The sequence below is a fragment of the Astyanax mexicanus genome, chromosome 11, assembly GCF_023375975.1.
Source record: "Astyanax mexicanus isolate ESR-SI-001 chromosome 11, AstMex3_surface, whole genome shotgun sequence".
NCBI lineage: Eukaryota > Metazoa > Chordata > Actinopteri > Characiformes > Acestrorhamphidae > Astyanax > Astyanax mexicanus.
Window position 1 is genome coordinate 39,997,376 of NC_064418.1, and position 23,235 is coordinate 40,020,610.

Genomic DNA, 23,235 nt, shown 5'->3' on the forward strand with positions numbered 1-23,235 from the left:
AACTAAGACTTAGTCAGGTGTTAAGCTGAGCTAAAGGCTAAAGCTGTTGCCATGTGGGTCAGCCAGACCTGACTCTTCCTGTACCAGTTTTCGAAAGTCTGTTAAGGGTGTAGAAAACAGTACTCACCACTCTCTATGGCTTTATTTGTAATTTCACTAAAGGAAAGACTTTAGAGAAAAAAAATATGTATATATTTTTTATTTTTATTTATTTCCATTGCTACTTATATGTATAAGCTGTTAACTAGTTTATTGTTGGCTCAAAATTACACCCTCCTTTTTAAAACAGTATATGCTTTTTTCTTCTTTTTTTACAATATACTTTTACAATATACAACATTTTCATTTTCAAGCCCCTGGCAGTGTACTGAAAAATTCTGTACACTTCCCGTCACTGACTGGACCTAAAGAGCTTGATTGGCAAAAAATACAGGAAAAGAATTGGGAATGATCTACGTCTTTTGAACGGTAGTGTATAAAGATATAAATCTTCTATTTAAAGCTCAAATACTAAACCATAAAGCTTTACTGCATTACTGTCGTGTCTATAATAACCAACAGGTCAGAGTCCCCCAGAACGCAATCCTTCAAAATCCTTCCAGAGCAGAAATAGGAATATACAGTAATTAAGACAGACAGGGGCTTTTTGTGCTGTGTGTCCTTGCTCCCCAGAGAGCTCTCAGTCAGTCTGAGTAAAAGCTCTTATTAAGACTAAGAGACGGCATGATCCCCGTAGGCCGATATTGACCATCTCGTAGTCGTTATGCCCACTTCAGGACCGGGGAGGGGAAGTGGATTACTGACTAGAGAACTGACCGGAATACTAAATCTCACAGGAACACAGGAACATGCTCTCTGTTTACTGATGCTCAATATTATATCAGTGTGCAAAGGCTACTAGGCTTTGTAGCTTTCTTCAGACTGTATGATATGCCATTGTACATGCTATAGAAGTGTAATGTATGTCAAGCCACAACAATTTCCTGTTGACAAGCTTTAGGCCCAGTGTCACTCCCCAGTGGCCTTGCAAAAAAACATTTAGATTTTGAATAAGCAGAAAAATTCTAAAAATAAAATGTTAATATTCATTTTGTTGCAGTATTTTTTTTTTTAATTAATGTTTTGTCATGAATGAAGTTACACTTATATAGCTTCTTTATAGAAACCCAAAGACACTTTTCAATATTTTTATTTTTATGTTTTATACAGTGCGTGTTCCCAATCCTAATCATTAGACATATTATTCAGTAACTGGATGGAAAACAGTGCAACATAATAGAGGGGAACGGAAGTGTGGAACTGGTAATGGCTCCTTTGGAGTCAGAGAGGTTAATGAAAAGTCTACAGTCCAGAAATCAAAGAACAGTAAAGCATTCCAAGGTCAACTGCACAGGAAACAATGTTAAAAAGGACAGACAGGGGAGAATGTGCTAACCACCGTGTCACTGTGCTGCCTAACATGTTTAGCTTATGTTTAAAAATCTACTTACTCTGATTAATGAACTTTCTCACATATCTCAAGATTATACTTCATTACAGTAAAGGTTTAATGAAAGTCAATGTAAACATATAGCATTTTTATAGCATTTAGCACGGTTTCAAAAAGGCTGCTTGAAGAGAGCATCTTCATCTTCAACTTTTACACAACTTAAGTGTCAGAAAAGACCTCAAAAAAGGCTTCGTATTTGTTGACGATTTTCTTTCACTCTGAACTTAGTTGCTGCTGCATTTAAGGTGGAATGTTTTGAAACAGTGAAACGGTTAGGTTTTTTCGGCTCTACAGATGAATGAATATTGCATCATTTAAAGGGGCACTTAATACCCTGATTTTTGCTGACTCTACCCTCAGTTCAAACTTAAAAAAAATGCTGGGTGATGTATGGGTTTAGAGGCAGGGCAGAATGGAGAGCTGATTGGCTGAGCTGCAGCAGCAGCAGTATCAGTGTGCCTCTGATAGCGGTGAGATGCAGATGGTTGGAGGTCAGCAGGGGGGGTATTACTGACTGACTAATCTGCATATTGTGAGATTTATAAAAAGTTTAATTTAATTCAGTTTAGTTATTACTTTAAAGAAACACATTTTAGCTATTAATGGAAAAAATATGGTTTAGGGTTTAGCGGCTCTTTTAATACAGATCGACTTAAAGCGAAAAATGTATATTTTTTAACCCACTGCTTATTATAATTAAGTTATAATAAGATAATACTGGTTCTTTTAAACCTCCGCTTCAGTCCACTTCATTATTCTTCTCTCCTGATTGTTAAACAGCTCTTCTACAGTAGATATCATAGCAGAGAAGCTTGGGCAGATGACACGCACCTGTGATCAAAACCCATTTATCTTCTGCATGAGTGCCTGTTTTCTAGAAACTCAGAGGAATCAGGTGCCTCTGCCGTGCAGTTCAGGGTGGTGGGCCGGCGGTGGGCCGGGGGTGGGATCGCCTGGGTCTGTTGTAACTTGCTGCAGCTTGAGTAAAGCCTCAGACAATAGCTAAGAGACAGATTTTTGGAAAGCTTTGTGACGGAGCGTGACTAATTCAGCAGAAGCTCTTAGACGGGAGTGGATGGAGGAGATAGAGAAGCTCTGGATCTGTGCCAGGGGCAGTGCCAGCATCACCAAAACCATGAACGCTCCATGTGCCACAAAAAAAAACGAAGACAGAAGAAGACAAAAGATGGACACAATAACAGAAACACCAGCCAGTGTGTGCATAATGAGATACCAGATACCAGAGTTTTGTTATGCTGATCTAAAACATCCAGTTTGCTGTTGAAGAGAATGCTTATAGAGTATGATTTTTTACTACATTTGTTTATTTATTTATTTCTTAATTTATTGAGAATGTATGAGAATGTATGCATGTTTTTATTTAAATAACATTTTTAATTCTATTTGAATTCTATATTATGTTTATGAAGTGTGTTGATTCCGGAGAAAATCTATACAGGTTTTGTTGATTTTATAAAAGTGTGCAGTTTTTTAGAAGAAATGCAGAAATGTAATTGGAATTGTTTTACAATAATGTATAATGATTATTGATTTTATAAAAGAATTTATAAATAGTTTGTTTATTTTTTTAACAATTAATGCAGAGCTTGCTGATTTCTTTCTAAGAATTTATGCAGAGATTGTACTTTTTATTGTATGCAGTGTTTATTATATATATACATACATATACATATATGTTTTTATTTAGATTTTAATGTTTTAATGAATATCTACATTGTAAATGAATACTGAAGTCTTGAATTTTTGCACCAGGAGTGGCATAAAGTTACCCAAAAGCAGTGTGTAAGACTGGTGGAGGAGAACATGCCAAGATGAATGAAAACTGTGATTACTTCCCCCAAATATTGATTTCTAAACTCTTAAAACTTTATGAATGTGAACTTGTTTTCTTTGCATTATTTGAAGTCTGAAAGCTCTGCATCTTTTTCACTATTTTGACCATTTCTAATATTCTGCAAATAAATCCTCTAAATGATTTCTTTTTAACTTTAGAATTTGGGAGAAATGTTGTCTGTAGTTTATAGAAAAAAACAACGATGTTCAATTTACTTAAACATAAACCTATAAATAGCAAAATCAGAGAAACTGATTCAGAAATTGAAAAGGTCTCTTAATTATTTCCAGAGCTGTATAAGGCTTCTTGTGTGCAGAGCACTGTGGCATATTGGTTACAAACAAAAAGGCGTCTCAATACATCTTCAATCAGAGGAGACTCTGGAGAGACATCAATCAAACGTCATCTCTCTGGTTCCACTCTACATGTGTTGGTGATAAAATCATACAGGCTGCAGATCTTTCCGCTGTAAAGGGAAATGAAGAGACAGCGTGCAGTAAAACACCAGGGGGGAGCTGGGGAGACTCTCCAGGTCTGGGTGGATCTTTATCCTGTTTTGTTGGCCTCCACTGGCTTTCAGGAAACGCTCCACACTTTACGCCAAAAAATGAGGAAAAATTCACAGCTCTTTTCTTTCAAAACGATTAGAGACTGCTACCAAACCATGGATCTTATCTGTGGACATGAAAGGAAACATTAACACTGCATGATGCATGTCATATCTCTCAGAAACACTCAGCACGAAGCTCTCAACACTTCTCAACCTCTCACACAGAGACAGGGTGCAGAAAGTGTCTGCTTCCCGTTTGGCAGAAGCACAAATAAAAGCTTTATCGTTTCATTTCATATCGCCTCTGTTTAGGTGAAACAGCCCTTTTCTGGGAAATGTGAGCATGTGAGGAGCAGCCATTGTTTCAGGGTCATTGTTTGCTGGAGAATGGGGGGGGGATTAACGTTGATACTTTGAGAAGCATCCAAGAAACAGGACATCAGATGAACCGTGAGACAGCTGAGAGCTTCTGTCAGCCTCTAAGGTGCTCTTCTGAAGAAGCTGCCACCACATCAGCTGAGTGAGTGCTGGGAAGGAGTGTGCCATATTGCATCATACATGATAACATAATCTTTGAAATATTATGACCATAATAATAGTGGAATTATGTCTATGTATACGTTTGTTTTTTTTTGTATTTACTTAGAAGCTTTTTTTTGTTTGTTTTTAGAGTTTTAATACCATGCACCTACAGTATTGTATTATATATATATGTTTTTAGATTACAAAATTATTATTTAATACAAAATTAAAGCCTTTGTAAGTATTGTCTTAGTGTTTAAAAATAGACAATTGGGTTTGCAGATGTCTTTTTTTTTGTTCTACTGAATGTTTGATAGTATGTATAACTTTTTTATACATTTTTTTCTAATTGTATCACAATTTAGCTAGGCCAATGTTCCCACCCATTCAGCGGCTACTCAGGCACCGCCATCTTTGTACTGATAATGTCCTAAACATATATTTACATAGATTCCGCATAGCCTGCCTCCTGGCACCAGCTGCTACGCTATGTGGAGTCTATGTATATGTATGTCTATGTCATTATCAGTACAAAGATGGCGGTGCCTGGAGATTTACCTGCACTATGGGATGTAAACAGAGGTTTTTAATAAGCTTCTTGTGCACTTTAAAAGTTATTAATGCCTCATTTTAAATGTCAGGGCTCCAGATTCTAACAATGAAGTGTGGAGCTAATTTGAGCTGGATAACAATGGAAAAAGCGATTTGTCGGGCCAAAATATGCCCTGTATCACTCAGTCTGAAGGGTTTCGGACAAACTTTAAATTTCTGGATCTCGGAACGCTGCAGCAGAATGGAGGTGTGCTATTTATCAAAGGTAAGTACCTTCTTTGCAACACTCTGATCATCTGTTTAAACTCTCTGTTCTCCATAAATCCAAAGAGAATGAATTCCATCTTTCCCTTTTTTCTGAGTTAATGACTGCACACCTGCCACACTTAATGATCGGAGGTGGTCAGTACTACTGACTCATCAAGCATTCTGTACTGACACAGTGTCATTATTGCTGCAATTTGGCACAATTGTTCTTTTAATTAAAACGCGATCCACTTAGACGTGAGGTAAGGGATACGGGGTTAAGCTGCATCAGCAGTGCAGTGCACTCAAAGCGAGAACGTGGGGGTGTGTCTGTGCTTAGTGAAATTAGATTTTTTCCCTGTGTGAGCGCGTGTGTGTGCTGACACCGCAGCCCACCACACCACACCGCACCACAAGCCACTATGCTGAGACTGAGATAACTAACCTGCCATTGAAAATAAATGAAAACACCACACATGCTGACTTTCCCAGGCACATTTTCTGTACATGCAGCAACACAGAGGATCGTATTTTTCACGAGACTGGAAAAGCAGCCCACTGAGATCTTATTTTCTCCCCTAATTCAGCTGTCAATAAAAGCATGCAGAGGTCTGGCGGGGAATTGATGACATCATGTGGTGCGTTTGCACCGTAAATGTGCACACTTAAGCTGGTTAAGCACCCCCAAATGGGCTCGGCGCAACAGTTATATTTCACTCTGAGGTTTGTGAAAAGCAGCGGATAAATCTCAGTTTTCAGAGCAATAAAAAGTGATGGTTGTGAAGAGGCTGACGTTAAACACAAGCTGGTCAGCCATGTGTGCAGTCCAGAGTTAAGAGTTAAGTCTTTATTTTCTGCTTCATATGGACTGAAAAATAGATATGTAAAACAGCACATGACAGCAATACAACTAATATTGACAGCAGTTAGCCTTAATCCTTCTATTGATCTCTAAAAGCCATTATAAGATTTCAACTGTCAATAAATCTGCACACACAGTGGAAGTCTCTTCTGTTACATTACAACAAGAAAAAAGAGATCTGGAGTGATCCAGATGGTGTCCATTTACATTTATAACATATACTTAGGACCTGAGCTAAGCATCATCTTCATAAACTGCCCTTTACTACAGGAAAAAAAAATAAATAAATAAAGAATTGTTCCTTCCTCAGCCCTATAAAAAGGCCCTATATTGTGCAGTGTACCTCTTGGTGAGAGATCACCAAGAGATGATTTTGAGAAGGGATATAAAACTCTGATCATTGGACTCTAGGAAACAGGATGGTCTTTTCAACTAACTGTCCAACATCTAGACCAACTGTTAGCCTAGTAACCTTAGTGACTTGACAGAAATTAGTATTTGGTGGAATAACCCTGGTTTTTATTCACAATTTTTATGCACCTCAGCATTTTCTCCTCCACTAGTCTTACACACTGCTTTTGGATATCTTTATGCCTTTACTCCTGGTGCAAAAATTCAAGCAGTTCAGCTTGTTTTAATGGCTTGTGATCATCCATCTTCTTGTTGATTATATTCCAGAGGAATATAATCACTTTTAAGTGTATGACCTCTAATGTCAATGCTGCCAACTGGCTTTATTTTCAGCAGGATAATGCTCATCCACACACAGCAAGGGTTTCCCAGGGATGGATGCAACATCAAACTGTAGACAAACAGACTTCTCGATACCGTACGAAATCCGTATAGCTCCATGTTCAACTGCATCTTATTTTACGTCTAGTATAGAGACATTCCAACCGGGGCTTTAAATTGCACCATTTTCTCTAATAAACATGTCCATTGATTTCATTAATGAGTGCAAGAATGGTAGCATAGGCTTCTACTTTTAAGCAAAACCAAGCTTTTCAAAAAAAATCTAGCCTTGTGGCCTTAGTCAAGTGAAGAGGTAGAGGAAGCAGAGTGTATAGAGGAGGAAAAGGCACAGGAAGAGAAAAGGGATTAAGCGAAGGAGCCCGGACTGCACCGGCTACTGAATGAAGCTTTAATTGGGTGTCTTTTGTCCCTAAATTGGACATTTCTGTGTGGCCTTTAATGGGTCGGTACAAAGCCTGAGAGCAATGAAAAAGCGGGGTGGAATATCCTCTCCACCCCCTTGCCCAGGATCTCTGGTGCCAGAGTCTTATCAAAGCAACGGGATGGTTCTCTCAGGACCCTTCCTCTAGCTACCTGAACAGAGCCCCTTTAAGCACAGTGAATAGAGACTAATAAGAAGGACTGCAGGAACTCAACCGTTCAGGCTTATGCAGAGTCATGCAGTCTGAGGAAGTAGCCTTCCAGAGAGACACACTATCAACACAGGAATGCAGGAACCCAAGACAAGACATTCAGGAAGATGTAAGATAGTAATACCAATTAGGGATGCACTGATATGGACTCATTTCAATAACTGGTCTATAGAATATGAGGTTAACAGTCTGTGGATGGATTCATTGAGGGCTAAATCAGACCTGACAATGGTTAAATGAACATTAGTTTATATACATAATTCATTAAAAGCAGTTATTTTACCATTAGGAATCATAACCAAGAGATATTTTTGGTATCAACTAAACTGAACATCTAAACAGTTGTGTTATCTACTTGAGGCAACTTGTGATATCTATTTGAGGCAACTGAACACTGGGTTATTGACAACAAGGTTTTGGGTTCAATCCATGTATACCAAGCCTTGCCACTATATGGTTTTAAACATGGTTCTCTGCTCCCTGCCACAGTGATGGGTGCCCACTGCTCTGGGTATGTTTGCTAACTGTATCAATGTATCTGTATGCTCATAATTGTCAATAAAAACAAGTATCTCCGTTTTATTTTATATTTATGGTTTACTACATAATTTTAACACTCAAACTGTTCCTTGGAACTGTGTCAAAATGTCTTGATGAATATAAGAAGGTTCTGTCTCTCTTCTGTAAAGCTAAAAAGTATTGAACATACATGATTTTCACTGGACAGTGATACAGTGATTTTCACAGGAGATGCAATTCATCTAAAACTGATGTTTAGTGGTTGATTCACCCTCTTAAAAAAGTGCTACAAATGTTTTTTGAGCGGTGCCACCAAAATAACCTTTTGTTTTTATAGAAAAGCATGATCTAATAGAGATGTGTGAGTGAATAACATTTAAACCAACATTATTCAGCAATTTTTAACTTAAGTGTTCCAGAATCATGCTGATGCTCCACTGGAATTACTCTACTAACTCTAAACTCAAAAGCTTTTTTCACTTCAGATAAGGTTCTGAATATCTGAGCTTGTCCACAAATGCATGTGTACAGTGTGTCTATTGTTGTTATTTGTATATATGTTGTATAGGGGGACTAAAGGGGGGGCTCAAAAGTTTTTCAGAAACCAGTAGTTTCTTTAAACATCTCTTTTACAAATATGGCTGTTTATGAACTCAAAAGTGGTTGTGCTGTGCTATTAACCAAAGAACCATTGTAGCACCTGTAAGCATTTTTCAGAGTGTGCTGTATTGGGTAACCACATTGACATTTCTGTGGCAGACACATCACATTACACCAGGAGTCCTTGAGCAAATCTCCTAATGCTACATTTAATTACCTGTGTAAAAAAAATTCTTTATGTAAAAAGAACTATTAAAAACTATCCACACCAGAAATCATGTCTTCTAAACTGTGATATCTTGAATGTTTTAAGAGATTCCCAGATGTGAAACTGTGAAAATCTCACAGGACCGGACAGGGTCAGGTCATGCTCAACTCCCAGGCTTTCCTGCAATCATCTACGTTTTAATGAACACTCAGTGCTCAGCCCTCTCAGTCAGGAGAAAGGGCCGAGGTGATGAAAAGCCATTAAGAGCCTGACCAGCAAAGCCCTTGTATCCCTCTCCTATTGTTGACTGAGCCGGAGGAGGCGGGGCTTGCAATGGGAACCAGAGGAGCGTTTGAAGTGCTAAGTTATTTACACTGCATAATTGAGCTACAGCTGTGAGCGCCACTGAAATGGTTCTAAAGCAGTGTAAAGATATACTGATGCTTTAAAAAAGTTTGTGAACACTTTAGAATTTTTCATATTTCTAAATCAGTTTGACCTAAAACTTTAACAAAACTATTAGATTTTCAGATTTGGATAATTTTCCTATATAGTCTAATATGTCTGATTTGTGTTGATTTGAGTTGGTAATTATTATCTGCCTTTACAACTTATATTTTTAGGGCTACTTTAAAGAGCTTGGGTTTAATGCTATAACTCTACTAGGCCTTACACAGTAACATATATTTAACTGGTTAATATACTGACCTAAAAATCATTACAATATTACAATTCTATCATCATTTTAGGACTATTTTATGCCACTGACATGCTAATAATACTGTAGAATGAAAAAAAATGTATATTAAACATTTCACACCCTGCACCCATTACAATGAACAACATTAAGGTTTTTTTTTTCTTTTTTTATGTTTTCCATGAACCAGCCAATAAAAAAGGTTTTCAAGCCATTAAAACAGTAGCTTAACCCCATCTTAATGAATTTATTTTATTGGATAGGGATGGTTGGCTAAATAATAAATGTTCTATAAATTTATTTGAAATAAATATAACAATGTTAAATTATTACACTGTAGTAAACATAAAAAATACAAACAGCATTAGATTTTCATTTGATTTGATTCTTTTACTTAATCATTTTTTTATGTGTGCATTACAGACAGAAAACAGCATTTATATATATATATATTTATATATATATAAATATATATATTGATATCTTATATCAATGGAACCACATTTAGGTCTGAAAGGGTTAATAATACACATTACTTTTGAATATCAAAGAGTATTTAGTTATTAATAACATTTAGAAATGTAAAAGGAAAATATAAAAATTGGTAATATTGAGGTTTTATGCATATTTTATATGATAAGTCAATAATGTAATTACTTTTACAGGTCTAATCTCTAATCTAGCTGCAAACTTTGAGCTGTAAATGTCTTCAAATATATAGTCTTCAAATATGAAGTTATTCTGTAGTCACTTTGCATTACAGCATTATATTTTAATTATCCATGGGGCTTCAATCTCTCTGCATAGCTGCCAGCAGAACACTTTATATAAGAAATTGCTAATCCCATTACACAGAACAGTGCCAAAGTGACTGGGGACAGAACTGCAGCCTGAAGCATTATAACTATGAGGTGACTATTGCAGTATTACACAAGCACAACGGGTGGGAGCCAGGGGATATATGCTTTTATAAGCCTAATATCAATATTCTTATATAACAAAGACAAATAAAACAGTGTTTTTCCACATAAAAAAAACGGTCCCCTGCATTTGTCTGACTTTCATCAACTGTCTTTTGGAAGAGAACAAAGCAGGAAGCTCCCTCACAGCAGAGGAAACAGACAATGTCCCTTTCACTAGCTCTCATCCAAAAGCTATTTCAAAGGTCACTGCTTTGGCCGGCTGCTCTGCAATGGAGTTCAGTGACCATGCAGAAGTGCTGGTTATTTTGATCCGCAATCTGTTTCCACAAAACTCGCTGCTAAGTGGCAGAACCTCCAGCCAAACCGGGCTGTGGAGACATGCCTCAATTACACAGCCACGCTTCACTTGCACGCCCCTATAGCCTGAACAGTGCATAAAGATGACTCCCAAAACGCTAAATGGACCCCCTGAATGACCTGCAGACACTGTGACCAAGAATTTAGAGCATGCCCAACACAAAACCATGAAGAGACTTCAAAACAGCCTGGCCGAAGCCAACCATAGCATTCTCAATGCTCTCACCTATTTAGAGATCTGACTCAGGCTCCTGAGTCCTGGGGCTAGATTCAAAAAAGTGTTTCTAAGAAAATACTAACGAAATACTTAGAAGGTTCCCTTAGAAATTAACTTCATTTATCAGTATTTTTCTAAAGACAATATTAATTGAAGCCTTTAGATGCACAAAAGCTTTTCTATGAAAAAAAATGACAAAAACATATGTTAAATATTAAGAAATTCCCTTAAATCAGTCTCTTTTTAAGAACTTTCCTGAGAAAATATATAATACCACATTTTTCACACTATAAGGCACACTTAAAATCTTTAAATTTTCCTAAAAATCATCAGTGTGCCTTATAATCCGATGTGTGTTATGTATAAAATGTACTAGTCAGGTTGAAAGAAGCAGTAAAGCAGCTCTGCTGAGTTTCAGTTCAGTTCTTCAGCACTGGGGCTGAAGCAGAATTAGCATTAGCCGCTAAGCGCACTAAGTATTATCAGTCTGTAGCTTGCTGCTAAACCCGGCTAGCACTGCTGGAGCTGCATTAGCATTAGCCGCTAAGTGCGCTAAGAGCAAGCTCTTTTGTTGTTCAGAGGTGAGTATTATCTGTCTGTAGCCTGCTAATAACCTGGCTAGTACTGCTGGAGCAGTATTAGCATTACTAATAGCGGTTAGCCGCTAATGCTGATGCTCCAGACTCAGCAATGGAGAAATTTGAGAATCTAAGCTTACTGTAAATAAACAGAAGCACTTTACTCACCCCAATAAACAGTTTTCAGGAGAGAAATATGTGTAGATTAACATCCAGCACTTATTTCACTTTGAAAGAAAATGTTTTTTTTTTTTAAGAATTACAGTAGCTTACTTAAAATTTTACTTAGCTTAGCTTTACATAACTTAGGTAACCACCCCTCCCCCAACCCTGCAGCAGCGAGACCTGCTGAATTAGAAGAAAAACATTGTGACACCCTTAATTCTTGTAAATAATTCACTGTCACCTAAAACTACACCTAACTCAACATCTAAACTCAACCCTAAACGTAACCCTACTTCACTTAAAACCCAACAACTTTTTTTTCTCTTTCCTTCTGTTTCTGTTCGTGATTGAGGCATATTCAGGAATCAGGGTTTCCACTCTTTTAAAAATACGTTTTTTAAGAACTTTTGTATATGACAACATGCACATACAATGAGCCTATTAAGCATCTTAGTATAAACTGACTTTCATATCTATAGCTAAAATATGCATCACCCTGGCACTTCTACAGACGTCATGAGCAGCTTTTATATTACAGCATAACAGTCAGAGGTTCCTATAAAATAACCACAGTCTTTCAATTTCCAAATCGTGGGAATAGCAGAACAGTTCTTCCTTCAGGCATCTGCATTCTAATATACCTCCAAATTCAATCAGGCAGTTTATTAACGGCTTCCTCTCCTGCATTTTACTCAAACAAGTCGACTTGTCAAGTCTAGCTAAAAGCGACATAAAAACACAATTAGCTCAAGAGCTTAATTTAATAAAGGGTAAATCTCCAGTGGTGGTAGTCAATCAACATACCAGGTGGTTTGGAGGTAAAAAAAAAAAGCACTTTAGGGGCATTTTAGTCCTCTAAGAACATTATATCAAAAGCTTACAAGAACTGGAGATCAAGGCTTGGTCACAGATTTCTCCTGGATACCCACACTTCCTGGAATTCCACCAGCAACAGGAATACTATTAACTGATTTAACACCATTGGGCACTTATTTACCAAAACCAGATATGATGATAACTACTGTATAAATAACACTAGACTGCAATGAGAAGAGCTTTTGAAATATCCTAATTTTAACACAGTGATGTAAAATCACTACTTTGTAGGAATGTTATTTATATTTTAATTTAATATTAGTGGTTTACTAAGCAAATCAACACTCAATGAAAAAATATTTGTACAGTACCTTTATTCTACAAAAAAAAAAAAAATCTTTAGCAAGGTCTGTTACATATTTTGTATATTAATGTCTTCCTGAGGGTCTTATTTCTATTTGATTTGAATGTGTCTTCCCTATATAAAGCAAACCGTTGTTGCTGTACGATATTTGTTATCTTATACCATTATTATTATTATTATTTTATTTTATTTTATTTTTTCAACATAATGTAAAAAGCTTCTTTTCATCATGAAATCATGAATGAACCAAAGTAAAAGCTCAAAATAGACATGGAATATAGTATTTTCCCTTCTACATACATCCAATTAACAACAACAAACAAAAAAGTTACGCTTTTATAGTGTCATATTCTGAGCCACTCACTTACTTTTGTAAGAGATCGACCCTATTGTACCTCTGGAGCGAGTTACATAAGTCTTTAAAGACTTTTTCTCTTGAGTGTAGAATGATAGTCCAGCGTCTTCCAAACCACTTCCAAAGCAAAATCTCCTTCTCCTATTAAATATAATTAGAGAATTATAATCAGCTCAAATAATCTTCGGTATGCCAGGCAACAAACACTCATCTCATCCCTCTAATGCGACGGAATTCACTCTATTGCACAAAACACAACTCAATTTGGGAATCTTGGCAACTTCACGAAACCAAGCTGAGCACATCATTAGCCCAGCTCATCAGCATGTCCTCAGGCAAAGCCTCCAGACTTTCTGCCGGGCAAAAAAAACAACAAAAAAAAATCTTCCCTCGTTCCCGCCGAGAAAGAAGATGTAAACAAAACAGTTCCAGAGAGTTCTCGCAAACCGCCCGCCTTTGATTGGCTGGTTTAGTAAACAGGCAGCCTGCCACCAGTGCTCACTTCATTGAAGAGGCATTCCATGGAACACCTCATCAACAAGCCGGGGCTTGGAGCTGTTTGACAGCACTTTTGTCTTCCGTCACATGGGATAAAACCTCAGTGTAGACCTAAAAGTACTGCCTCGGGGGCTGAACTCATGTTCTGTGTGCCATTATGTCACCACTGCAGTGGTTTTTCCCATATATTTCCCATGTATTGCTCAATCTGTTTCCTTCTGTCTTTGGTGTAAATAAGAAGAAAGCAAAATGGAAAATGAAAATCTAAACTAGGGCTGTGTATTGGTGAGAAACTGGCAGTACGATACATACAGTATCACAATACAGAGGTTCCGATTTTATTTGTCCCGATATATTGCTTTTGTTTAAATCAAATTTTAAAACAAAAACTGTCATAGAAAAAAAAAGTATCATATTTATAAAATCAAAGTAAAAGAAAAATTGGTAACACTTTCTACGAATGTCATGTCTGTTGGACTTTATAAAAATGCTCATGACACGCTATAATGCATTCATAAAGCATTATAAACATGGTTATAAATGTTTATAAAAATGTAGAACATATTAAAGCCATATGGATATATGATCATAATGCTCATCTGCTGTGTTTATAAGATATTATACAACAATACCAAGAACCTCAACAAAGCTGAAAATCAACCACTTTTAACCACTTAAGTTAAATATTATAATAGCCTATATTACTTTATAATGTATTATAATGTGGGGTTTTACACTCTAAGTAAAGTGACCGATGTCCTTTATTGAAATGTATTAACAGTGAATGATATATAATAATTTAACACAGATGTGTAACATATTACAAACACAGCTTATGATGCATTATGATTAAAATTTATAAGGCATAATAAACATAGCTATAATGCTATTAACTATTTTTAGCCATGTTTATAATGCCTTTATGAATGCATTATAATGCACTATGGATATGTTTATATAGACTAATAGACATAATATTCGTAGAAAGTTTTATCGAAAACTTTACTTTTTATGTAATCAGAACAGTGGGAGTATAAAACTGCTATCTTGTGGGCAGGGTATAATCAAAACACTAAATCCGCCACTGTTTGGCACCAATATTTACATGTAGGCTAATAATAATAGTTGACACTTTGTTTTTAAAAATCAGTATTGTACAGTATTGCAAAACAAAATAAAGTGATATGGTACAGTACGGTACTAAATCAACCACTGTCTGACACTGCTATTTATATGTAAATTAATCATGAAAATCTATATTTTTGTTTTTTAAAATCAGTATTGTACAGTTTTTCAAAACAAAATCATCACAATACGACAAGACACAACACGACACGACACGACATGACAAGACACGACATGACATAATACCAATATCAAAATTCTTATGCATCGAGTCTTAAACACAAGAACTACAGAAGACAGATTACAAATCATCACTTTTGAGTAAACAGGCCTATATCGAAATTCCCAGCAGCATATTTTCCAATCACAAGACAAGATCTTAAACATCTAAAAAATGTCTTGATTTTCTTTTTGCTTCATCTTCTATTTTTGATCAGTTACTCGCTCATGATGTGACTGACCATCCACATCTTTGTAGTTCCTCAGAAAAACCACAGCATGTAGCAGAAAACTCACCAGCCAAAGGGACATCGCTCTGCCCGTTCAGGTGGTCCGTCGGATGGCACCGTGTTCTGAAGCGCCCCTGGTTGTTTGTGTTCAGGTCCACAATCGGCAATTACAGGCTGGGCTTGGCTAGGTTTATGTGGACAGTGCCATAGTCGTCTTGCTCTCTGTCCACGACAGCACACAGCCAGAACAAGAGCCTGGCAGTCTGGGCTTTGTCCTGACATATTTCCTGAGTTGCATTGTTAGCAGGGGAAAGGAAATACACACACACACACATGCACACACACACACGTTTCTGTGGGATTCTCCTGGGGGAGCCGAAACGGCTATGTGTATCGTAACTCAGAGCAGGCATTGTAATTCTCGCCTTCACATTTTATTTCAGAGGTCAAAGTTTAACCAGTGCCTCGCTAAAGGCTCCAGTCTAGACTCAGATTCTTAACTTCCATGTTGATCATTGACAGAAGTGTTAAAGCACCCCGGGCAGACCGGGTCCACCCCACTGACTGGGATTATTACAGGAGCAGAGGCCTGGTTATTTACTGGCTCTTCATAAGAAAAACTGATGAGCTCACGTCACTCCGAAAGGTCACGAAATAAAGATGTGAACAATGGATGACACTTCATTCAGCCTGAATAATGCACTGGCCAGGTCTATAAAAGAGATAATGTGACTTATGTGTTATAAACTGATAGCAGATGCTTCATCTTCTCAACCCAAGTGTCAACAACAAACTCTTATTTAATTGCTATCTAATTTTAGCATCAGCACAGGCATTATATAACATATCCTTTAACTAAGGGTGTCTTTTAACATGCACTCTTATTAAACGATAGAATAACAGTATGTACTTCTGTGCAGGACACTAGTGTCACTTGACAGATCTACTTCAGCGTCTGCAAAAGCAGAGTAAGAGTAAGGATATGCACCCATTCATGTCTTAATACATGGTTTGGACAATGAAACTGAAACACCTATCATTTTAGAGTGGGAGGTTTCATGGCTAAATTGGTGCAGCCTGGTGGCCAATCTTCATTAATTGCACATTATTGCACCAGTAAGAGCAGAGTGTGAAGCTTCAATTAGCAGGGTAAGAGCACAGTTTTGCTAAAAATATTGCAATGCACACAACATTATGGGAGACATACCATTTCAAAAGAGGACAGATTGTTGGTGCACGTCTTGCTGGAGCATCTGTGGCCAAGACAGCAAGTCTTTGTGATGTATCAAGAGCCACGGTATCCAGGGTAATGTCAGCATACCACCAAGTAGGACGAACCACATCCAACAGGATTAACTGTGGACGCAAGAAGAAGCTGTCTGAAAGGGATGTTTGGGTGCTAACCCGGATCGTATCCAAAAAACATAAAACCACGGCTGCCCAAATCACGGCAGAATTCAATGGGCACCTCAACTCTCCTGTTTCCACCAGAACTGTCCATGAGGACAATAAACTATTGTGGTCTAAAACCAGGTGTTTCAGTTTCATTGTCCAACCCCTGTAGATGTACCACCAACAACAGGTTATAAAGGGTTAAAATGTGGCAACAAATGTATCTCCACATGCTCTGAGGACCAGCAAGAGGCAGTAAAGCTTAAAAAAACAGTGAGCAGAGGGCAAACCCTTTGCATTAGTTCCGCAAGCCTGCCCTCCAGCCTCACAGCCCTGTAGTGTTGTGGCAAAGATTAGCGAAGGGTTGGAAAGGTCACCTAGATAGCAGTAAAAGGTCAGACAGGTCAGAACCCCCTAACCATTCAGAGAGCGAACACAGCTCAGCGCAGCAATAACAGCAGAACATTTCAATCCAGCGTTTTTAGAGAACGATATGTGACATGTCTGCGTCCTCGCCAGCGAACGAGAGCAGTGTGTAGGAGGGGACGTTCGCTGCTCTGTATTAAATGACAGGACCGTGGAAGGACGAGGTGCAGGACACTCCCTGAGCATGTCGCATTTCACGGGGGGAGATTTACAGCCCCTCAGAGGAGGAGGCATGTTTTCATCAGGGAGAGCAGTGAGAGGCGGTGCTTTGAGGAGACAGCATTAAGCACCTGTCTCTCTGGGTATTACTCTGTGTGTGAGGTTGCCACAGGGCCTTTAAAACAACCCAACCTCCCACCATTCTCCTAACCACAGCTTAGAACCACAGTCGCTGCCAAACACACCACACTACTCTCCCACTGCTCCCTCCAGGGCAGCTGACACTCAATACTGCTGCCTTAGATTATTACCCTAATTCTGTGGGCAGGGCCAGACTCTGTGCCAGACTCAGTGTTGGGCAACAGTGATTAAAGCAGGGCCGATGTATCAGTTCAGAAACATAAGCTACTGATGCTTAACTTCACTTTAAATACATGTGAAGTACAATTCCATTTAATGAACCCCAGTGGAAATTAAGAGAAAAAAGATGATCACAAGCCATCGGACAAAGTTAAACTGCTTAAATTTTAGCACCAGAAGTGTCATAGGTCACCCAAAAGCAGCGTGAAAGACTAGTGGAGTGCATGCCAAAACATATGAAAGCTATGGTTAAAAATCAGGTTATGGTTATTCCACCAAATATTGTTTTTTGAACTCATTAGTTTTGTTGTTTCTAAAGAAATATAAACTTGCTTTATTTACATTTTTTAAGGTCTGAACTGTCTACATCTTTTTTTGCTATTTTGACCATAAATGCTCTAAATTACTATATAATTTTTTGGAATTAGGGAGAAACATTGTCAGTAGTTTACCGAATAAAACTGTTTGGAGAGACATGTCATCTGCTGGTGTTGGTCCACTGTGTTATATCAGGTCCAATGTCAGTGCAGGGCTTTCTAAGAAAATCTTACAGTCCTTCATGCTTTCCTATGCTGACAACTTTTATGGAGATCCGGGATTCATTTTCCAGCAGGACTTGGCACACTGCCCACACTGCTAAAAGTACCAATTGTTCTTATATAATATTCTATTTTTTTTTTTTTTTGAGATACTGATATTTGGATTTTTATTGGCTGTAAACCACAATAAAAGAAATAAACGCTTAAAATAGATCACGCTGTGTGTAATACATTGACATAATATATATACGTTTCACATTTTGAACTGGATTACTGAAATAAAGTAACTTTTCAATTAAATTTTTATAGACACACTAATAGTGAGAATTTAAAAGTTTTTTCATTTCTTAATTTTTCCAGAGTAATAATATATGATCCACTGTCTGACACCAATCTTAACATCTTTACACTATATATTTAAACTATATACTGTGTTTCTGAAAATAAGTAATGTACTGCAAAACAAAATTGTGTTGTGATCATTTGATATATAAATATTGTCTTACACCCCGAGGGTACAGACCAAGTCAACTGTTGCGACATGTGCTACAAGGATTAAATTCAAAAGTCCAGAAAAAAGAGAGGCTTATAAATAGCTACACTCTCTCAGAACACACTGTTCCCCCTGCAGCGATCTGCCACACACACACACACACACACACACACACAGAGAGAGAGAGAGAGAGAGAGAGAGGAGAGCCAGGGCATCAACAGTGTCATAACCCAGGACACACACCTATACACACACACACACACACACACACACACAGCTGCAGGAAACACACTGTCCACTGCAGGAAGCATCCCAGCTGCAGGACAAAACAGTCTGCTGGGGCTAACTTTAGTAACCTCTGGCCTGCTCCACCCCCACCTCATTCTATTACAGGAAAAGCCGCACCACGCCTCCATCCTGGGCTCTCGCGGGAGCCGGTCACCTCACACAGGTCACCCTGAAAGTCCGAGTCTGGGGTGACAGCTCTGGGCTAAGGGCCAAAACCTGCTGTGTTGGGGCTCCTCAGAGAGATACACCTTATAAGCATCTGTAACTTTCTGTAAAATCTGATATACATAAGGGTATTTACAGGCATTTCAAGTGAACGTAAGAGTGTGGTGAGAGTGATTACAGATGGGCAGAACAAATGTGCTCTGTGGGACGCAGAAATGTCATATTTTTACCAACCTTCTTTTTTGGCTTCCAGTAAAAATATGTGAAAACACGTCTGGGGCATTGCTGTCTGCTCCACAGGCATGAAAAAGCAAGCTATACACCACCAACACACACATACAGAAGTGAGGGCAGGCGATATGGCTCTAAAATAATAATCACAATATTTCATAGTATTTTTGCGATAATGATATTACTGGTGACATGAAAAAAAAATATATATTTTTTTTTTATATACTATAAGGCACAATTAAAATCATTCAGGTTTTCCAAAAATCAACAGTGCAGCTCATAATCCAGTGCACTTTATGTATGAATTCTACCAGTCAGGTATTAAGGAGCAGTAAAGCCACTCTGCTGAAGTACAGCTTTGTACAGGGGTTTCAGTGAAGTTTCTCCAGCACCAAGGCTGGAGCAGCATTAGCATTAGCCGTTATCCGCAACGCTAGGTCTTTCGCCATTCAGAGGTGAGTATATCAGACTGTACCCTTTGTGATTGCCAAGTTAAAACAAGTTAAGTGGAACGAACCACTAGCAGATAGCACCCTGGCTTACCAGGTTTCTCAGTGTAGTGCTGCTTGAATTAAATGGGAACATGGCAACATCCTTGTTCCTTACTAGTGTCACTTAAAATGGGCCTTATAATACAGTGCACCTTATAGGCTGTAAAATACGGTAACTCATTTATTTTTCTATAAATGCAACCACAAATCTGAAAAAAGACTGGGACAACACGTAAAATACAACTAAAATAATGTAAATAATAACAATGTTATAATAACCTCAGTGCTTTTACACATATTAAAGTGTGTGCAATAAAATGTGAAATAAAAAAGTGTTTTTTATCTGCCTTTCCAATCTCTCAAAACTTTTTTTTTTTTTTTGCTGTTTTAGGGTTGTATAACACTTTCAAACAATCATTAGAAGACAGAAAAATGACAATATAAATAACAATAATTACCATGTCTCTTTTTTAATTTTGTATAAAATAATAATTACGTAACAATACAAATTACGTAACTTTGAAAATAATGTAATGTAACAAAAATTACAAAAATACTAAAATGCCTATTTGGTACATAAACTGCAAATATATATATAAAAAAAAAACAATTCCTTAAAAGAAATGCATTTAATAGCTAAATGAATACAAACTACACAGCTTTCGACATAATACAGATACTATCACAACTATCACAACAATTACTGTGTATCACAAGATGTGTACAATAATACTGTGTATGATACGATGACACACCCCTAATACAGAGCCCCAAAACACTGCTCCACTGCCTGAATAGGTGTCTATAGGAAGCCAGCCAAAGTTCACGAAGTAATTATACACTAAACAGCCGCTTACACAGAATATATATGTATAATAGCAGCACTAATGCATTTCACATTGACTCTTTTCTTCCTGTCATTGTTCTGCGGAGACCCGGCCAAGCTTCTGAATGAAGGTAAAGTTCACAGGCAATGTCAACAAAACACACAACCAAATTCCGCACAGAAATGTTTGTTTGCGTTCATTAAAATCGGCCCTAAAGACTTAGCCCTGATTCCTTTGTTGGTGCTCTCTGAGTGAAACGGGGGCCCTTCTGCAGCGGGGTGGGGGTCCGAAGTGGCCCTGTGAGAAGCTGCCGTCTCTCGTTAGCTCTGAGGTGGGCGAGAGACGGGCGCTGGAGGGAGGGGCAGGGTGCGGAGCGTGTGAACTCTGCAGAGGATTAGATATTTCTGCCCCTCCTGCAGAGACCTGCACGTACAATTATCATCCCATGCGAGAAGAGAAACCACAGGCCAGAACATAGAACACCTGTCAGCAGAATTACATTTTTTGGGTTAATAAACTGTCCCAGAAATAATTGTAATAAATTAATATTTTAGCAAAGTATTCCAATAATAATAAAATAATAATAAATATATTATAGCAGCATAATTACCATTCTAAACCATTCTATAAAGCAATGAACCTTTCACTTTTAAGAGTTTGTTGTAGTAATATCACTATATTTTACAGTTTTTTTTACAATAATGATACTCTTGGCGATATGACAAAACACTGAATATTTCAAAAAAATACACTACTGCGACAAAATGAAAATTTTATTTTACTATTGCATAAGATATAATATGACACACCCCTAACTGAGATAATAAAAATATATATATTTTTATCATATTTGTAACAGAAGTCAATGATCCAAAATGTCAAGATACTAATAATGCACTCAACATATAAAAATATTTAATTGTTTCAGGATTCATTTTCTCATCATAACATACATACATGATATTTTAAGCACATCAAAAATATAATCAGTTCTAAAAGAACACTGACCAGCTGTATATTGTGTTAATTTTTATATATATATATATATATATATATATATGTTTTATAAAAATCACTATATGCATAAAAGAGTATTTGAATATCAGTTTGTAAGAATTTGCCACACCTAATGCATTTGTCTGCTTATCAAAACAGTGATAAATATTAAATATTGTGTTTCATAAAATGTCTTTAAATATTGTGATTGTTTTTATTATTATCACCCATCATAAATGAAGAGCAATGCATTTTCCTCTAAGTTTATTTTTTTTAAAGTATAAAAAATGAATGCTACATCTTTTGAAATTTCTGCCAAAATGTTCCAGAAGAACAGACATTAATACTGTATATATACTGTAATGTTTTGTCTGGTCTGTCTGATCTGAAAAATCCGAATGGAAACCTCACTTCAGGTCTGTAAGCACTTTTCTGATGACTGGGGAAAAAGTAAAATGACTGATCACAATATGCAAAGCTAAAGCAATCCACAACCCACAGAGTCATTTTTTCAGAAATTAATTTTCCAGAATGACTAGTGTCCAATCAGCCTGATACTACAGAAACTGCCCACAGCAGCAGCCATTGATTTGCCTTAATACAACAATACCTCCATCTTGTGGCCACTGACCAGTGTCCTTTGGTCTTCTGGTCATGCCCACCACACTGAGTGAGAACTGTCTAGTTTGAGTTTAGTTTGATATAAAATATTTTGTGTGATTGGATCAGCCAATAAGGATAAACCAAAATTCATGAACTGTAGAAAGCAGGACTACCAGCGTTAGCACTATAGATAGCTACAACATTCATCAATGCAATCTAAAAATCATGTTTGATACCAATCTGTTGCTATGACACCAATATGACTCTGTATTCCTACATGTAACCATTTATTCTTCCAAAATAAATATATCTTCATACTGACTTTAGCTTGAAGCGCTGAAAAAGATGTACTAATTCTCTTAATAATCATGGATGTGTTTTTACATTTGTATGTGAAATAAACCAATCAGTGTGCCGGTTGTCATCTCCTTTAAGAGCCATATGTGCTCTGACTTTGACTTTGGCGCGTTCGTATCCTAACAGCGCGGTACTTTGTGCGTGTGAGTGGAGGATACTGAACTGCACATTCAAGCTGTGAAGGTGCACCAGTAGCTCATTTAAGGGAACATTAATATTATTTTATTCTTTATTCTGTTTATTGTTGAGTTAAAAAATCATGTTTGTGCGTTTAACGAGCGTGTGTTTAACGAGTGTGTGTTTAACGAGCGTGTGTCAGGGGTATACGTGCAATGGATGCACCAATAGGAATGGACTCTGACAATTGACTGTTGTCTAGGTAGCAAAGTACTTTAAAAAGATTTAAAGATTCCGGAGAGGTTTTGATCCAACAGCGCCATTTTTCCATTTCTAAGTAAATCAGCCTTTCTTCTATCATATCATAATGTATCGTCATGTAGAATTAAAGGCCACTCCAGTTCTTAAAAAATAGCATTAACTAAATACCAATGTATTTATTTCAATGTAATTGTATTT

The 23,235-nt window shown here is 37.3% G+C and overlaps 1 protein-coding gene across 6 annotated transcripts in view; it reads right to left on the bottom strand.

The window, feature by feature from the left end:
- Window positions 1-23,235, bottom strand: part of tns1b (tensin 1b) — a 358,347-nt gene that overhangs the window by 290,579 nt on the left and 44,533 nt on the right. Inside the window, exon 1 of one of the 6 annotated variants that reach the window (XM_049484881.1) lies at window positions 15,400-15,634. The exons of the other annotated variants lie outside the window; for them this stretch is intronic. Within the exon in view, the coding sequence (XP_049340838.1) occupies window positions 15,400-15,414 (15 nt within the window). The 5' untranslated portion in view covers window positions 15,415-15,634. Of the gene's footprint in view, window positions 1-15,399; window positions 15,635-23,235 lie in introns of those variants that run through there. 6 annotated transcript variants of the gene reach the window in all.